General features: G+C 45.5%; 1 protein-coding gene across 1 annotated transcript in view; it reads right to left on the reverse strand.

Moving 5' to 3' along the window:
- The window catches only part of LOC308096677 (calcium-independent phospholipase A2-gamma-like), a gene marked incomplete at its 5' end in the record, with an annotated part of 36,582 nt that overhangs the window by 176 nt on the left and 20,137 nt on the right, over positions 1–16,269 (reverse strand). Inside the window, 4 exons of the mRNA XM_080444088.1 lie at positions 1–477; positions 5,321–5,466; positions 6,236–6,330; positions 8,443–8,542. The exon at positions 1–477 is cut by the window's left edge and continues 176 nt beyond it. Of these exons, the coding sequence (XP_080300214.1) occupies positions 165–477; positions 5,321–5,466; positions 6,236–6,330; positions 8,443–8,542 (654 nt within the window). The remainder of the gene's footprint in view (positions 478–5,320; positions 5,467–6,235; positions 6,331–8,442; positions 8,543–16,269) is intronic.

A 16,269-nucleotide genomic window follows, 5' to 3' on the forward strand; every position in this document is an offset into this window, starting at 1 on the left:
CTGGTGTTGTGGTGATCTGGTGACCTGGTGACCTGGTGTTCTGGTGGTCTTGTGATCTGGTGTTCTGGTGACTTGGTGACTTGGTGGTCTGGTGACCTGGTGGTCTGGTGACCTGGTGATCTAGTGTTCTGGTGGTCTGGTGTTCTGGTGATCTAGTGTTCTGGTCAGACCCAGCGTTGCTTCACCTCCCAGGCTCTCTCTCTCATCCAGTCCTGGGTGGTCTGGGCCGCAGAGCGCTCGGCTCCCAGGACCAGACACAGACGGGCCAGTTTGTCCCGGTTCCGGTCCAGGTAGGTCCCTGTGTCGCCCAGCAGGCCGTCCAGAGCCTGAGGCCGGCTCTCATCCAGACTGACCTCGCTGCTCAGCATGGGGTTAAACCTAAAGTACACGTCTGGGGCCAAGAGGTCGTCTAGCAGCGTGTGGACGCCCTCTGTGTCTGTAGCGCTGCAGACCAGGGTGCTGAGCTTAGCCCTAAGACTGTAATATAACACATGATATGATTATTAATATACTATAAATACTGTATTTATACTAACATTAACCCTCTGTGTCTGTAGCGCTGCAGACCAGGGTGCTGAGCTTAGCCCTAAGACTGTAATATAATACATGATATGATTATTAATATACTATAAATACTGTATTTATATTAACATTAACCCTCTGTGTCTGTAGCGCTGCAGACCAGGGTGCTGAGCTTAGCCCTAAGACTGTAATATAATACATGATATGATTATTAATATACTATAAATACTGTATTTATATTAACATTAACCCTCTGTGTCTGTAGCGCTGCAGACCAGGGTGCTGAGCTTAGCCCTAAGACTGTAATATAATACATGATATGATTATTAATATACTATAAATACTGTATTTATACTAACATTAACCCTCTGTGTCTGTAGCGCTGCAGACCAGGGTGCTGAGCTTAGCCCTAAGACTGTAATATAACACATGATATGATTATTAATATACTATAAATACTGTATTTATATTAACATTAACCCTCTGTGTCTGTAGCGCTGCAGACCAGGGTGCTGAGCTTAGCCCTAAGACTGTAATATAACACATGATATGATTATTAATATACTATAAATACTGTATTTATATTAACATTAACCCTCTGTGTCTGTAGCGCTGCAGACCAGGGTGCTGAGCTTAGCCCTAAGACTGTAATATAACACATGATATGATTATTAATATACTATAAATACTGTATTTATATTAACATTAACCCTCTGTGTCTGTAGCGCTGCAGACCAGGGTGCTGAGCTTAGCCCTAAGACTGTAATATAACACATGATATGATTATTAATATACTATAAATACTGTATTTATATTAACATTAACCCTCTGTGTCTGTAGCGCTGCAGACCAGGGTGCTGAGCTTAGCCCTAAGACTGTAATATAACACATGATATGATTATTAATATACTATAAATACTGTATTTATATTAACATTAACCCTCTGTGTCTGTAGCGCTGCAGACCAGGGTGCTGAGCTTAGCCCTAAGACTGTAATATAACACATGATATGATTATTAATATACTATAAATACTGTATTTATATTAACATTAACCCTCTGTGTCTGTAGCGCTGCAGACCAGGGTGCTGAGCTTAGCCCTAAGACTGTAATATAACACATGATATGATTATTAATATACTATAAATACTGTATTTATATTAACATTAACCCTCTGTGTCTGTAGCGCTGCAGACCAGGGTGCTGAGCTTAGCCCTAAGACTGTAATATAACACATGATATGATTATTAATATACTATAAATACTGTATTTATATTAACATTAACCCTCTGTGCCTGTAGCGCTGCAGACCAGGGTGCTGAGCTTAGCCCTAAGACTGTAATATAACACATGATATGATTATTAATATACTATAAATACTGTATTTATATTAACATTAACCCTCTGTGTCTGTAGCGCTGCAGACCAGGGTGCTGAGCTTAGCCCTAAGACTGTAATATAACACATGATATGATTATTAATATACTATAAATACTGTATTTATATTAACATTAACCCTCTGTGTCTGTAGCGCTGCAGACCAGGGTGCTGAGCTTAGCCCTAAGACTGTAATATAACACATGATATGATTATTAATATACTATAAATACTGTATTTATATTAACATTAACCCTCTGTGTCTGTAGCGCTGCAGACCAGGGTGCTGAGCTTAGCCCTAAGACTGTAATATAACACATGATATGATTATTAATATACTATAAATACTGTATTTATATTAACATTAACCCTCTGTGTCTGTAGCGCTGCAGACCAGGGTGCTGAGCTTAGCCCTAAGACTGTAATATAACACATGATATGATTATTAATATACTATAAATACTGTATTTATATTAACATTAACCCTCTGTGTCTGTAGCGCTGCAGACCAGGGTGCTGAGCTTAGCCCTAAGACTGTAATATAACACATGATATGATTATTAATATACTATAAATACTGTATTTATATTAACATTAACCCTCTGTGTCTGTAGCGCTGCAGACCAGGGTGCTGAGCTTAGCCCTAAGACTGTAATATAACACATGATATGATTATTAATATACTATAAATACTGTATTTATATTAACATTAACCCTCTGTGTCTGTAGCGCTGCAGACCAGGGTGCTGAGCTTAGCCCTAAGACTGTAATATAACACATGATATGATTATTAATATACTATAAATACTGTATTTATATTAACATTAACCCTCTGTGTCTGTAGCGCTGCAGACCAGGGTGCTGAGCTTAGCCCTAAGACTGTAATATAACACATGATATGATTATTAATATACTATAAATACTGTATTTATATTAACATTAACCCTCTGTGTCTGTAGCGCTGCAGACCAGGGTGCTGAGCTTAGCCCTAAGACTGTAATATAACACATGATATGATTATTAATATACTATAAATACTGTATTTATATTAACATTAACCCTCTGTGTCTGTAGCGCTGCAGACCAGGGTGCTGAGCTTAGCCCTAAGACTGTAATATAACACATGATATGATTATTAATATACTATAAATACTGTATTTATATTAACATTAACCCTCTGTGTCTGTAGCGCTGCAGACCAGGGTGCTGAGCTTAGCCCTAAGACTGTAATATAACACATGATATGATTATTAATATACTATAAATACTGTATTTATATTAACATTAACCCTCTGTGTCTGTAGCGCTGCAGACCAGGGTGCTGAGCTTAGCCCTAAGACTGTAATATAACACATGATATGATTATTAATATACTATAAATACTGTATTTATATTAACATTAACCCTCTGTGTCTGTAGCGCTGCAGACCAGGGTGCTGAGCTTAGCCCTAAGACTGTAATATAACACATGATATGATTATTAATATACTATAAATACTGTATTTATATTAACATTAACCCTCTGTGTCTGTAGCGCTGCAGACCAGGGTGCTGAGCTTAGCCCTAAGACTGTAATATAACACATGATATGATTATTAATATACTATAAATACTGTATTTATATTAACATTAACCCTCTGTGTCTGTAGCGCTGCAGACCAGGGTGCTGAGCTTAGCCCTAAGACTGTAATATAACACATGATATGATTATTAATATACTATAAATACTGTATTTATATTAACATTAACCCTCTGTGTCTGTAGCGCTGCAGACCAGGGTGCTGAGCTTAGCCCTAAGACTGTAATATAACACATGATATGATTATTAATATACTATAAATACTGTATTTATATTAACATTAACCCTCTGTGTCTGTAGCGCTGCAGACCAGGGTGCTGAGCTTAGCCCTAAGACTGTAATATAACACATGATATGATTATTAATATACTATAAATACTGTATTTATATTAACATTAACCCTCTGTGTCTGTAGCGCTGCAGACCAGGGTGCTGAGCTTAGCCCTAAGACTGTAATATAACACATGATATGATTATTAATATACTATAAATACTGTATTTATATTAACATTAACCCTCTGTGTCTGTAGCGCTGCAGACCAGGGTGCTGAGCTTAGCCCTAAGACTGTAATATAACACATGATATGATTATTAATATACTATAAATACTGTATTTATATTAACATTAACCCTCTGTGTCTGTAGCGCTGCAGACCAGGGTGCTGAGCTTAGCCCTAAGACTGTAATATAACACATGATATGATTATTAATATACTATAAATACTGTATTTATACTAACATTAACCCTCTGTGTCTGTAGCGCTGCAGACCAGGGTGCTGAGCTTAGCCCTAAGACTGTAATATAACACATGATATGATTATTAATATACTATAAATACTGTATTTATATTAACATTAACCCTCTGTGTCTGTAGCGCTGCAGACCAGGGTGCTGAGCTTAGCCCTAAGACTGTAATATAACACATGATATGATTATTAATATACTATAAATACTGTATTTATACTAACATTAACCCTCTGTGTCTGTAGCGCTGCAGACCAGGGTGCTGAGCTTAGCCCTAAGACTGTAATATAATACATGATATGATTATTAATATACTATAAATACTGTATTTATATTAACATTAACCCTCTGTGTCTGTAGCGCTGCAGACCAGGGTGCTGAGCTTAGCCCTAAGACTGTAATATAACACATGATATGATTATTAATATACTATAAATACTGTATTTATATTAACATTAACCCTCTGTGTCTGTAGCGCTGCAGACCAGGGTGCTGAGCTTAGCCCTAAGACTGTAATATAACACATGATATGATTATTAATATACTATAAATACTGTATTTATATTAACCCTAACCGTCTGTGTCTGTAGCGGAGCACAGCAGGGTGCTGAACATAAATATAATATCATATTATTACTATAGTATATACTGTATTATACATCATATTATTACTATAGTATATACTGTATTATACATCATATTATTACTATAGTATATACTGTATTATACATCATATTATTACTATAGTATATACTGTATTATACATCATATTATTACTATAGTATATACTGTATTATACATCATATTATTACTATAGTATATACTGTATTATACATCATATTATTACTATAGTATATACTGTATTATACATCATATTATTACTATAGTATATACTGTATTATACATCATATTATTACTATAGTATATACTGTATTATACATCATATTATTACTATAGTATATACTGTATTATACATCATATTATTACTATAGTATATACTGTATTATACATCATATTATTACTATAGTATATACTGTATTATACATAAGGAGCACAGCAGGGCGCTGAGCTTGGCCCTCAGTTAGATAATAATATAACCTTGTGGAGGTGGCAGGGTTCCTCTTAGCGTTGTCATAGCGACCGGTGCCTAGCGACACCACGCACTGGAAGGGCTGATTGGGCCACAGGAGACGAGCCTCATGGACCGCCAGAGCACAGGGATTGTTGAGGAGGATCCCTCCATCCTATGGGATATATACATTATATATATATATTTATACAGTATATACAGTATATACAGTATATACAGTATATACTGTATATATATTTATACAGTATATACAGTATATACAGTATATACAGTATATACAGTATATACAGTATATATTTCTACAGTATATACAGTATATACAGTATATACATATACATACATGTGTTGTTGAGGAGGATCCCTCCATCCTATAGAATATATACATTTATACAGCTTAGTGTGTGTAAAGTTTCAGGGTAACACGATGTGTTCATGATTTGAGACATTTTGTTCAAAACAAGCCTCTCCTGCAAACTTTAGAAGCCAATCTTAGCCAATCACGATGGAACATCGTACAGATCCGTCGTGATCACATGACTATAGAGATAATGTGTACCGATTGAAGTAATTTTAGGACAAAATGTGTTTTGCAAAGATCGGCCTCATGGTGGCGCTATAACAGGCCGATGTGAACAATGTGGGGCCGAGGTCGATCGGTCTAACGGTGCCAGAGGTTCGCTGTAAATAGCCTTCGGCCTGGCGGACACGATAAATGACAAAACAACCTGGTGAATTATAACATGACTATTATTAATATAATAAATAACCTGATGAATGTCACTATGTAGACGGTTATAACAGTATAACATAACTATAATTAATATAATATATAATAAATACATTACCTGATGAATGTCACTTTGTAGACGGTTATAACAGTATAACATAACTATTATTAATATAATATATAATAAATACATTACCTGATGAATGTCACTTTGTAGACGGAACTCCTGGAAATATCCTGGAGCAGCTGATGAAGCTCTGACAGCCTCCCACATCTTATAGTGTGATCCTCCTATAATAATAATAATATATAATATAATAATTATATATGACAGCCTCCCACATCTTATAGTGTGATCCTCCTATAATAATAATAATAATATATAATATAATAATTATATATGACAGCCTCCCACATCTTATAATAATAATAATATGTAATAAATAATTTAAAACATTTAATTCATCATTTTATTTGGTGGAGTGACTCTGAGGAACAGTTTAGATGATAAAATCAAAGAAAGTAGAACTATTACACTGTTTAAAAACAGAGAAGAGGAACAAGGGGGAGTTCTGTCCAGTTTAGTTTTTTAATAGAATCTTGATAGAGACATGATTTAAGTAAAAGGTAAAAGTTAAGTTAAGGTCAAAATAGGGGTAAGACCAAATAAGCATAGAGGCTTAATTCCTAGGTCTTTTCCAACAATTACTGCTATTCAAATTATTTTATTATTATTGTGAATTATGTTGTCTTTTTTTTATGTTCAAAAATATTAATTAATTGATTGTACCTTATGTTAATTAGTTAATTAGATCATTAGTAAGTTATGTTAATTGATTACCTGCGTAGCGACTCAGAGAGCCGGGGGTGTAGTTATGTTAAATAGATACCTGCGTAGCGACTCAGAGACCAGGGGGTGTGGTTATGTTAATTACCTGTGTAGCGACTCAGAGACCAGGGGGTGTGGTTATGTTAATTACCTGCGTAGCGACTCAGAGACCAGGGGTTGTGGTTATGTTAATTACCTGCGTAGCGACTCAGAGACCCGAGGGTGTGGTTATGTTAATTACCTGCGTAGCGACTCAGAGACCCGGGGGTGTGGTCATGTTAATTACCTGCGTAGCGACTCAGAGAACAGGGGGTGTGGTTATGTTAATTCAAGTTGGCAAGAGTAATCCCTCTATTTAAAAAAGGAAGCAAACTAGATCCTGGCAACTATAGGCCTGTTTCCATCCTTTGTTCCATCTCAAAGGTTATAGAGCGATCAATCCAAGAACAAATCAACAGCTACCTCAGCGAGCGTAAACTGTTGTTTGAATTCCTATTTGGGATGTATTCTTGACAAATACCTGACAGGTGAAAGCATGGCAACAAAGGTGGTCAAAGGAGTAAACCAGAGAACCAGATTTATGGGCAGAGTTTCCTCTTTTGTCAACCCTCAGGACCCTCTCAGGGGCCCTGATTCAGCCCCTTTTTGACTATGCTAGCTCCTCTTGGTACTCCAACACCCCAGTGTCACTGAAGACTAAGCTTCAAACCTCCCAAAACAAACTGATCCGACTACTTCTCGGACTGGGGCCCATGACCCACCTCTCTCCCACTCACTTTGCCAGCCTAGGCTGGCTCAGGGTGGAAGACAGGGTTAAACAACTAAAAATGGGTCTGGTCTTCAAAATTGTAAATGCAGATTTGCCCGAAATGCCCCCTATACCCAAATATCTGTATAAATACCTCGAAAAAGTTAGTGACACCCACAGCCACGAAACTAGAGGGAGCGTAAATAACAATCTGGTACCACCCACCCATAAAACAAACATGGGCAAATTCTCCTTCTATAGCACAGCCACCAAGGAATGGAATAGTCTAACCCCATCCCTCAAAAAATGCAGTTCGCTGGGCTCATTCAAAACAGCCCTAAAAACTCATCTTTCTGGAGGCCGAAAGAGGAGCTAGTACCAGTTTCCCTGTAGACAGACGACCCCCCCCCCTCCTCTTTTTTGTACATATTTTGTATTTCCTCATGCTTTTTTTGTATATAATTTTTATTTTTCCATGCTCCCCCCCCCCTTTTTTTGTACATTTATTTTTTAAATGCTTTTTTTGTACATAGTGGTATTTTTTCTGTATTATCTGTATTATCTGTATTTTCTAATAAAAATTTCAATCAATCAATCAAACCTGTGTAGCGACTCAGAGACCCGGGGGTGTGGTTATGTTAATTACCTGCGTAGCGACTCAGAGACCCAGGGGTGTGGTTATGTTAATTACCTGCGTAGCGACTCAGAGACCCGGGGGTGTGGTTATGTTAATTACCTGCGTAGCGACTCAGAGACCCGGGGGTGTGGTTATGTTAATTACCTGCGTAGCGACTCAGAGACCCGGGGGTGTGGTTATGTTAATTACCTGCGTAGCGACTCAGAGACCCTGGGGTGTGGTTGTAGTTACGGAACACAAAGGGTTTGGCGCTCGTCCCCCAGTTGACCACAGCACTCACTGCTGACACCTGGTGGATAGAGGGGAAACAACAACACCGTGGTGGAAGATTTATTTTAGTTTTATGTTTTTACTTTGGTAAAGGTAGCAAAATGTACAATCTGAACATTTGCATACATCTTTTTTTATTTTTTTATAAAGTAAAATACTCTGAGATGTAGTGGAGTAGAATTATTAATGATCGTAAAAATAGAAATACTCAAGTAAAGTAAAAGTACTTCAAGAAGAACAATACGTGAGTAAATGTACTTAGTTACCTTCCAGCACCAAAATTATTTAGAAAGTGTAAAGTGGTTTACGGGCAGATGATGCTTTCTATATCATTCTGGGCCATAACCCCTTATGCCTAAAAAATATCATTTTAAAATAGTGAAACTAGCAGATCTACACGTTGTGAGCTTGTAGATCGGCTATTTGAAGCAAGAAAAGGCCCAGAATGCTTTGATTCCTCAAACATTGCTGCTATATGTAGCTTGGCCACAGGAAGGCACTGTCTCAACCTCAGCTATATAGAGAACCAAAGAAAATCCCAGAAATAAACAAATCAACCCGACGATTTTGTCAGGTATGTGACTCCATCAGAAACCATGGTTACCTTGGGACTATGGGAACAGAAACCATGGTTACCTTGGGACTATGGGAACAGAAACAATGGTTACCTTGGGACTATGGGAACAGAAACCATGGTTACCTTGGGACTATGGGAACAGAAACCATGGTTACCTTGGGACTATGGGAACAGAAACCATGGTTACCTTGGGACTATAGGAACAGAAACCATGGTTACCTTGGGACTATGGGAACAGAAACCATGGTTACCTTGGGACTATGGGAACAGAAACCATGGTTACCTTGGACTATGGAACAGAAACCATGGTTACCTTGGACTATGGGAACAGAAACCATGGTTACCTTGGGACTATGGGCAGAGAAACCATGGTTACCTTGGGACTATGGGAACCGAAACCATGGTTACCTTGGGACTATGGGAACAGAAACCATGGTTACCCTGGGACTATGGGAAGAGAAACCATGGTTACCTTGGGACTATGGGAACAGAAACCATGGTTACCTTGGACTATGGGAAGAGAAACCATGGTTTTACCACGGTTCTCCGTTTACTACTCACTATGGGATATCAGCGCCCTCAGGCGATGAGACAGAGCAACACACACGCTCCCGGTGCCAATACTGATTGGCTAAGGGTATGTCACGAGTCCGGAAGACCCGGGAGTATAGCTCCCTCGTGACGTAGGCTCTTCCTCTTTTCTCCACTCTGCAAGCGAATGCGCAGAAATTCACACACAACAAAGCAAGAAATTTTACAACTTAAACCCAACGAGGGAATACGGAGTATATCCCCACGGGAAAATCCTTGCAAATAAGTTTTCTCCCGGGACTTATTATTAAGTATTTATTATTTACCTATCCTCTCAGTTTTCCTTAATTCTTGGTCTGTTCTGGAAAAGCCGGTTAGCTGAAAAAGCCGGTTAGCTGCTAACACCGGTTAGCAGCTACTAGCTCATTCATTCATTCAGTGGCTAGGCTAATACTAGCAGCTACTAGGCTACGCTACTGGCTAGGCTTTAGCCTGTTGTTTTCCCAGACCGAGGACCAGAATGGAACCACCGAGGACCTGCGGACGACCGAGCTGTAGCCTCCTCGTCGCCGCAGACGACCCCCACCGCGTCTGTATCTACTGCCTGGGGGTCGACCATGCGCTCACCGCTAAGGAGCGCCAGGGCGAGAGGGACGAGTGCCAAGGGTGCTCGTCCTTCACAAGCCAGCAGCTCGACGCCCGGCTGGACAGGGTAGAGACCCTGGTCCGCTGGGTCAGGGAAGACTCAGCCGGAGCTTCCGCCGCCACCGGCACAGGGACCCCAGGAGTGCCGCCCGAGAAGACACTCATGGGACCCCCACCGGTGCCGACGCCGAAGATGAGGCGGCTAGCGGCGACGACGCTGACGCCACCCTCCGCCGCTGCCGCTGCGCATATATCGCCGCCGCAGCTAACTAGCAGCGCCTCCACCTCCCCCCGTCGACACTACGACTGGGCTGCTTCGCTGGCCGGCAGCGAGGAGTCACTGGCCTTCGAGGAGCTGGAGGACGAGTTGGACCTCGCGTCTTACCAGGAGGTCCAAGAGGTGTCCATGGCGAGCGCCGATGGGGTAGGCGAAAACCCCGAAACCGTCGAAGAAGTGGTCGTCGAACCGGTAACGGCGGTGTTCAAGCGGGCCATCGCCAGGTGCGGTTTGGTGCAGCCCGTGGAGAGCCGCAACGCCACCGCTACTGCAGTAGGTTTCCAGGGCTTGGAGGCTCCACCAACACGGGTGGTGGAGTCCAAGAAGCTCCCTGAAGCAATGGGGTTCAAGACAGCCTTGATGAGCTCCTGGGGGGATCATCAAGACCCGCAAAGGCTAGCCTTCCCCATCGACCTAATCTCCGCCAGGGACCTGGGGCTGATCGAAGTCCCTCCGATGGACCCGGTGCTGGCAGAAGGACTGGAGGACATGCAGTCAGGTACGGTGGTGCTTGGGGGCGCCACACCGTCCTTCTACAATGAAGAATTGAGAAAATCCTCCGCGGCGTTGAAAAAGACCTACGCCGCGGCCGGACAGGTCGCAAAGACCCTCAACGCCGTCACCATCCTCCAGGGCTCCTCTGCCGTGCGGCTCGCGGAGCTGAAGGAAAAATGGGGCGATGACGCGAAGGAGCTGCATCGCTTGAACCAGCTCACCATCTCCTGCACCCAACACGCCATTAATTGGACCGGCCGGGTGTTGGACGACTGCGCGACCATCGAGAGGGTGCGGTGGCTCGACCTCGCCACCTTCACAAAAGTTGCGCAGAAAATCGACGCAAAAAAGAAGCTGCTGGCCCTTCCACTCACAGCAGGTAACCTCTTCTGCGGGGCAGAAAAGTACCTGAAGGACTCCACGGAGTCGGCGAGGGCCCGGAAAGAGGCAGCGGCGGGTCTTTTGGCCCCGAGGTCTCCCCAACCAGGCAGACCCCGCCAGGAGAGGTCTGCCTTAAGGGGGAGACTCTCCTCGCCTCGCCAATCCAGCGCCAGCGGCAGCTCCCGCAACTCCTCAGCCCGTCCCACCAGAGTGGAAGGGCCCATGTCGCTGGGAGTCGGCGACGTCCGTCGCAAGGACCTCCGCTCCCCCCCCTCCCCCTTCTTCCCCCAGATCCACTCGACGCGGCGGCGGGAGAGGACGTGGTCGCGGGCAGCGTGTTTGACATTTGCCCCCCGGTGTTAGCGGTTGTTCGGCTGCCCCCCCCACATCCACACGGATGGAGTGGGGGGGGATTAGCCCCCCTGGTCACCTCGGGAAAAAGACTTGGCCTTTTCATGGCCCCGACGGAAAACAAGCGACAGAAAGTAACAGTGTTACAGAGCCAGGCCTCTGCTGTTTTAACTTGTCCACATGTTGTTTGCCAGGGTGTTTGTGTGTCAAGTGTGTTTCAAATAAATGTTCTGAAAAATACAAAACCTCTCATTCTTTCACCCGCCTCAGAGCGGCGATGCGGAGGGACCCCCCTTGGGGGGGCCCCTCCGTATCAATGCCCTCCAACCATAAGCCCACAGCGCTTGGACAGTCCCTTTGGAGACTGTCCAAGCGCTGCTGGGATGAATATTGTGCATGCTATGAACAAGACAAAGGTATTAAATCCATTGCTAATTCTAAACGCCAATGTACAAGGGTCACGCCAAAATTTCCATTTTTACCATCCATCCAGCAGAGGGCGCCAGAGGCCCACTGTGAAAAGGAAGGTTTACAAAATGGCGACGCGGGCCGAGGGTCACCCCAATGTTTACAGCCTGCCGTGCACCGTGTCACGCCAGCCTCTGGAGGGCAACAGAGTGCCTCCGTCAGTAGAGGCGGATCCGTCGCTTCCTTTAGTCAGGCCGAGGGGCCTAGACAAGATGGCGGCGGACCTTGTAGGCAACAAGGGGATAGTGTGGAACACTTCCGCACTAGGCCACGTGATCTCTTCACGCAGAACGTCAGGATCGACGCGACCTCCTTTGTCTCTAGCGAGCTCCACAGATGTAGCTCCGCTGAGCAGAGTTTTAGCGTCTCCGGTTCCCATGGTCACGGTTTCACGACCAGTGAAACTAACGACGGCAGCATCCAGCAACAAGCCTCTCGCTCAATGCTTGGATCAATGGAAACTTTGCAAGCCGTCCCCTTGGGTGCTGCGCACCGTTCACAAGGGTTACAGACTGCAGTTTGCCAGGAAGCCGCCCATGACAGACAAGGTATTGTACACTCGAGCGTCGGGCCAAGCGGCCAAAACCTTAAGAGAGGAGGTAGCCTCCCTTCTAGACAAGGGCGCGATAAAGAAATTATCTCCGGATCAGAACCGTCTGGGGTTCTATTCGGAATATTTTCTGGTGAAAAAGAAAGGGGGGGGCGTAAGACCCATATTGAATCTGAAGGGACTCAACAGGTTCCTGCGGGTGTTTCATTTTCAAATGCTAACGACCGTGAAGTTATTACGCACGGTGCGTCAGGGCGACTGGTGGACAAGTATCGATCTGAAAGATGCTTACTTCCACATCCCAATTTATCCCCCGCACAGAAAATTCCTGCGCTTCGGCTTCGAAGGGGAAGTGTACGAGTACATGGTTCTCCCTTTTGGTATGTCGTTGAGCCCACGGGTGTTTGTGAAGTGTACCAACGCGGCCATTGCTCCACTACGGAGACAGGGAATCCGTCTGTCGACCTACATCGACGACTGGTTGATAGCCGCAGGCTCGGAGGAGGAGGTGGCACGGCACACGGCCGTGGCCATCTCCCATCTGACGTCACTGGGTTTCACAATCAACGTCAAGAAGAGCGTTTTGGTTCCGTCCCAGCGGGCCACCTTCCTGGGAATCTCGCTGGACTCGAACACGCTCAGAGCACGTCTATCCAAGGAGAGGACAGGCAGCGTTTTGGCTTGTGTGAGATTTTTCCACCTGGGGCGGAAGGTTACTTACAAACAATGCATGCAAGCAGTAGGTCTCATGGCCTCAGCCATTCACTTAATCCGCTTAGGCAGGCTCTACATGAGACCCGCTCAGAGGTGGCTGAGGGCCCTTCGGATCCCACCCACCTCAGGTCGTCGGCTTGTGATGGTGTCTCCATGGTGTGTGGAGGCACTCAAACCATGGTCACTAGCAGCCTTTCTGTCCCAGGGGGTCAGTATAGGAGCTGTGATTTCGTGGAAGGTCATCACCACGGACGCCAGTTTGACTGGGTGGGGTGCCGTCCACGAGGGCAGGTGGACCAGGGGACTGTGGGATCCGACACTGCAGTCGGCTCACATTAACTACCTGGAACTGCTGGCGGTTTTCCTCGCTCTGAAACATTTCGAGGCACAGATCTTGGGTTGTCATGTCGCGGTCAGAACGGACAATACGACAACCATGTGTTTTATCAACAAGCAGGGAGGCTTGACCTCCCTGGTGTTGGATGGTCTAGCACGCAAGATAACGTTTTGGTGCGAGTCACGGCTCGCGTCCATACGGGCGTCTCATGTACCGGGCCTCCTGAACTTCGGAGCGGACTTGCTGTCCAGGGGCGGTCTCCGGTACGGGGAATGGTCACTCCACCCGGTAGTGGCGAAGGATATCTGGCGCAGATTCGGTCACCCACGGGTCGATTTGTTTGCCTCCGAAGAGAACGCGAAGTGTTATCGGTTCTTCTCAGTGAAGAGGGGGGACCGTTCCATGGGCATGGACGCCTTGGCACACAGTTGGCCGAGCGAACTGCTTTATGCCTTCCCGCCAATGGAGTTGATCCTCCCCACCTTGGAGAGGGTCAGGCTCCAGGGGTTGTCGGTGTTGCTGGTGGCTCCAGCATGGGGCACGTGGAGGTCGGAGATAGCTCCGCTCCTTTACGATACGCCTCTGCCCCTCCCTCCCAGGGCAGACCTGGTGAGGCAGGGAGGGAACGAGCTGTTCCACGAGCGCCCTCAGGACCTAGACCTGTATGGGTTTGGCCCGTGAGAGGGCGAATTTGAATTCATGTGGCTTCCCCCCTGACGTGGTGGCTACCATCCAGGGTGCGAGGGCCATGTCCACAAGGGAAGCTTACGAGGTCAGATGGAATATGTTCGCATCTTGGTGTCTGGAGCAGTCACCAGTGGTGGTGGCTGTCCAGGCCCCGGTGGGCAGCATTCTTACTTTTCTACAGGGAAGGCTAAATCAGGGTTTATCCTTCTCGACGGTGAAAGTATATTTGGCTGCCATTTCGGCTTGCCACCTAGGTTTCGACGATGGCAAGACGGTGGGTCAGCATAACTTCGTGCGCCGATTTATGAACGGCGCCAGAAGAGCTAGACCGGTCAACAGGCCACTGTTCCCAGTCTGGGATTTGACGGTGGTGCTGGAGGCACTGTGCCGTCACCCGTTCGAGCCTTTTGAGTCTATGGACCTGAAGGTCATTAGTCTGAAAACGGTCCTTTTGGTGGCCCTGTCCACGGCTAAACGGGTCAGTGACTTGCATGCGCTCTCGGTGAGCCCGGAGTGCATGAATTTTCTGAACAACGACAGGAGGGTTTTGCTTAAACCAAACCTGGCGTTCGTTACGAAGACCGGGGTGGTGGCCCCAGATCCGGTTGAATTGGTGGCTTTTCATCCGCCTCCCTTCGCTTCGGCGGAGGACAGGCGGTTACATTGCCTCTGCCCGGTGAGAGCTTTGAAGCTCTATTGCCAGAGGACGGCGGCCAGTCGCTCATCGACACAACTCTTTGTCTCTTTTGGCGTGGGGGTTCAGAGGAAGGCGGTCACCAAAGCGACGCTTTCTAGATGGATCCGTGATGCCATTAAGCTGGCTTATGTGAGTAGTGGTGTCCCTGTCCCGGGGGGTCTGAGGGCCCACTCTACTAGAGGCATGGCTACGTCCTGGGCTCTCTACAAGGGAGCTTCGATCCAGGAGATTTGTGCGGCTGCAAATTGGTCGTCACCGTCGACTTTTGCGGCCTTTTACAGTCTGGACGTGGCGGCGTCATCAATGGCGCACGCTGTCCTGGGTGTGGCTGCTGCCTCCAGGTCAGTGGAGGATAGGGAGTAGGCTTGGGGCCTTTTCTCCGTATCTTCCGACTTCCTCTTTAGGTTTCCTTGGGACCAGCAGGGCTGTGTCTTGGGGATAGGGCCCTGCTCCTCTTTATTATGAGGCGGACTGTGTCTGCCTGTTAGTGAATAAGGCAGACTCTTGAGTCTGTCAGGGCCTACTCTTGTTATCTATCCCGCACCCCAGCCCGGTGGGCTGGGGGGGCGCCCAGGGGCTGTGAGGTCGTGGACCTATGGCCTGGGGGTCTTAGGTCACGTCCGGGGGGGACGTGACCTAGGAGCTGAGGGGCGTGCGGGGTTGTCAGGGTTGTGTGGCTCATTACCTCAAGGGGGGTTTATGAATCCCATAGTGAGTAGTAAACGGAGAACCGTGGTAAAACTAGAGGTTACGAATGTAACCCCGGTTTTAGTAGGTTCGGAGTTTACTACTCACCAGACACCCCTTTCTGTGCGCATTTGGCATGCAGAGAGGAGAATGTTAAGAGGAAGAGCCTACGTCACGAGGGAGCTTTATACTCCCGGGTCTTCCGGACTCGTGACATACCCTTAGCCAATCAGTATTGGCACCGGGAGCGTGTGTGTTGCTCTGTCTCATCGCCTGAGGGCGCTGATATCCCATAGTGAGTAGTAAACTCCGAACCTACTAAAACCGGGGTTACATTCGTAACCTCTAG

The sequence above is a fragment of the Gymnoscopelus braueri genome (genome assembly GCF_963280865.1).
Source record: "Gymnoscopelus braueri genome assembly, chromosome: 12".
NCBI classification, from domain to species: domain Eukaryota; kingdom Metazoa; phylum Chordata; class Actinopteri; order Myctophiformes; family Myctophidae; genus Gymnoscopelus; species Gymnoscopelus braueri.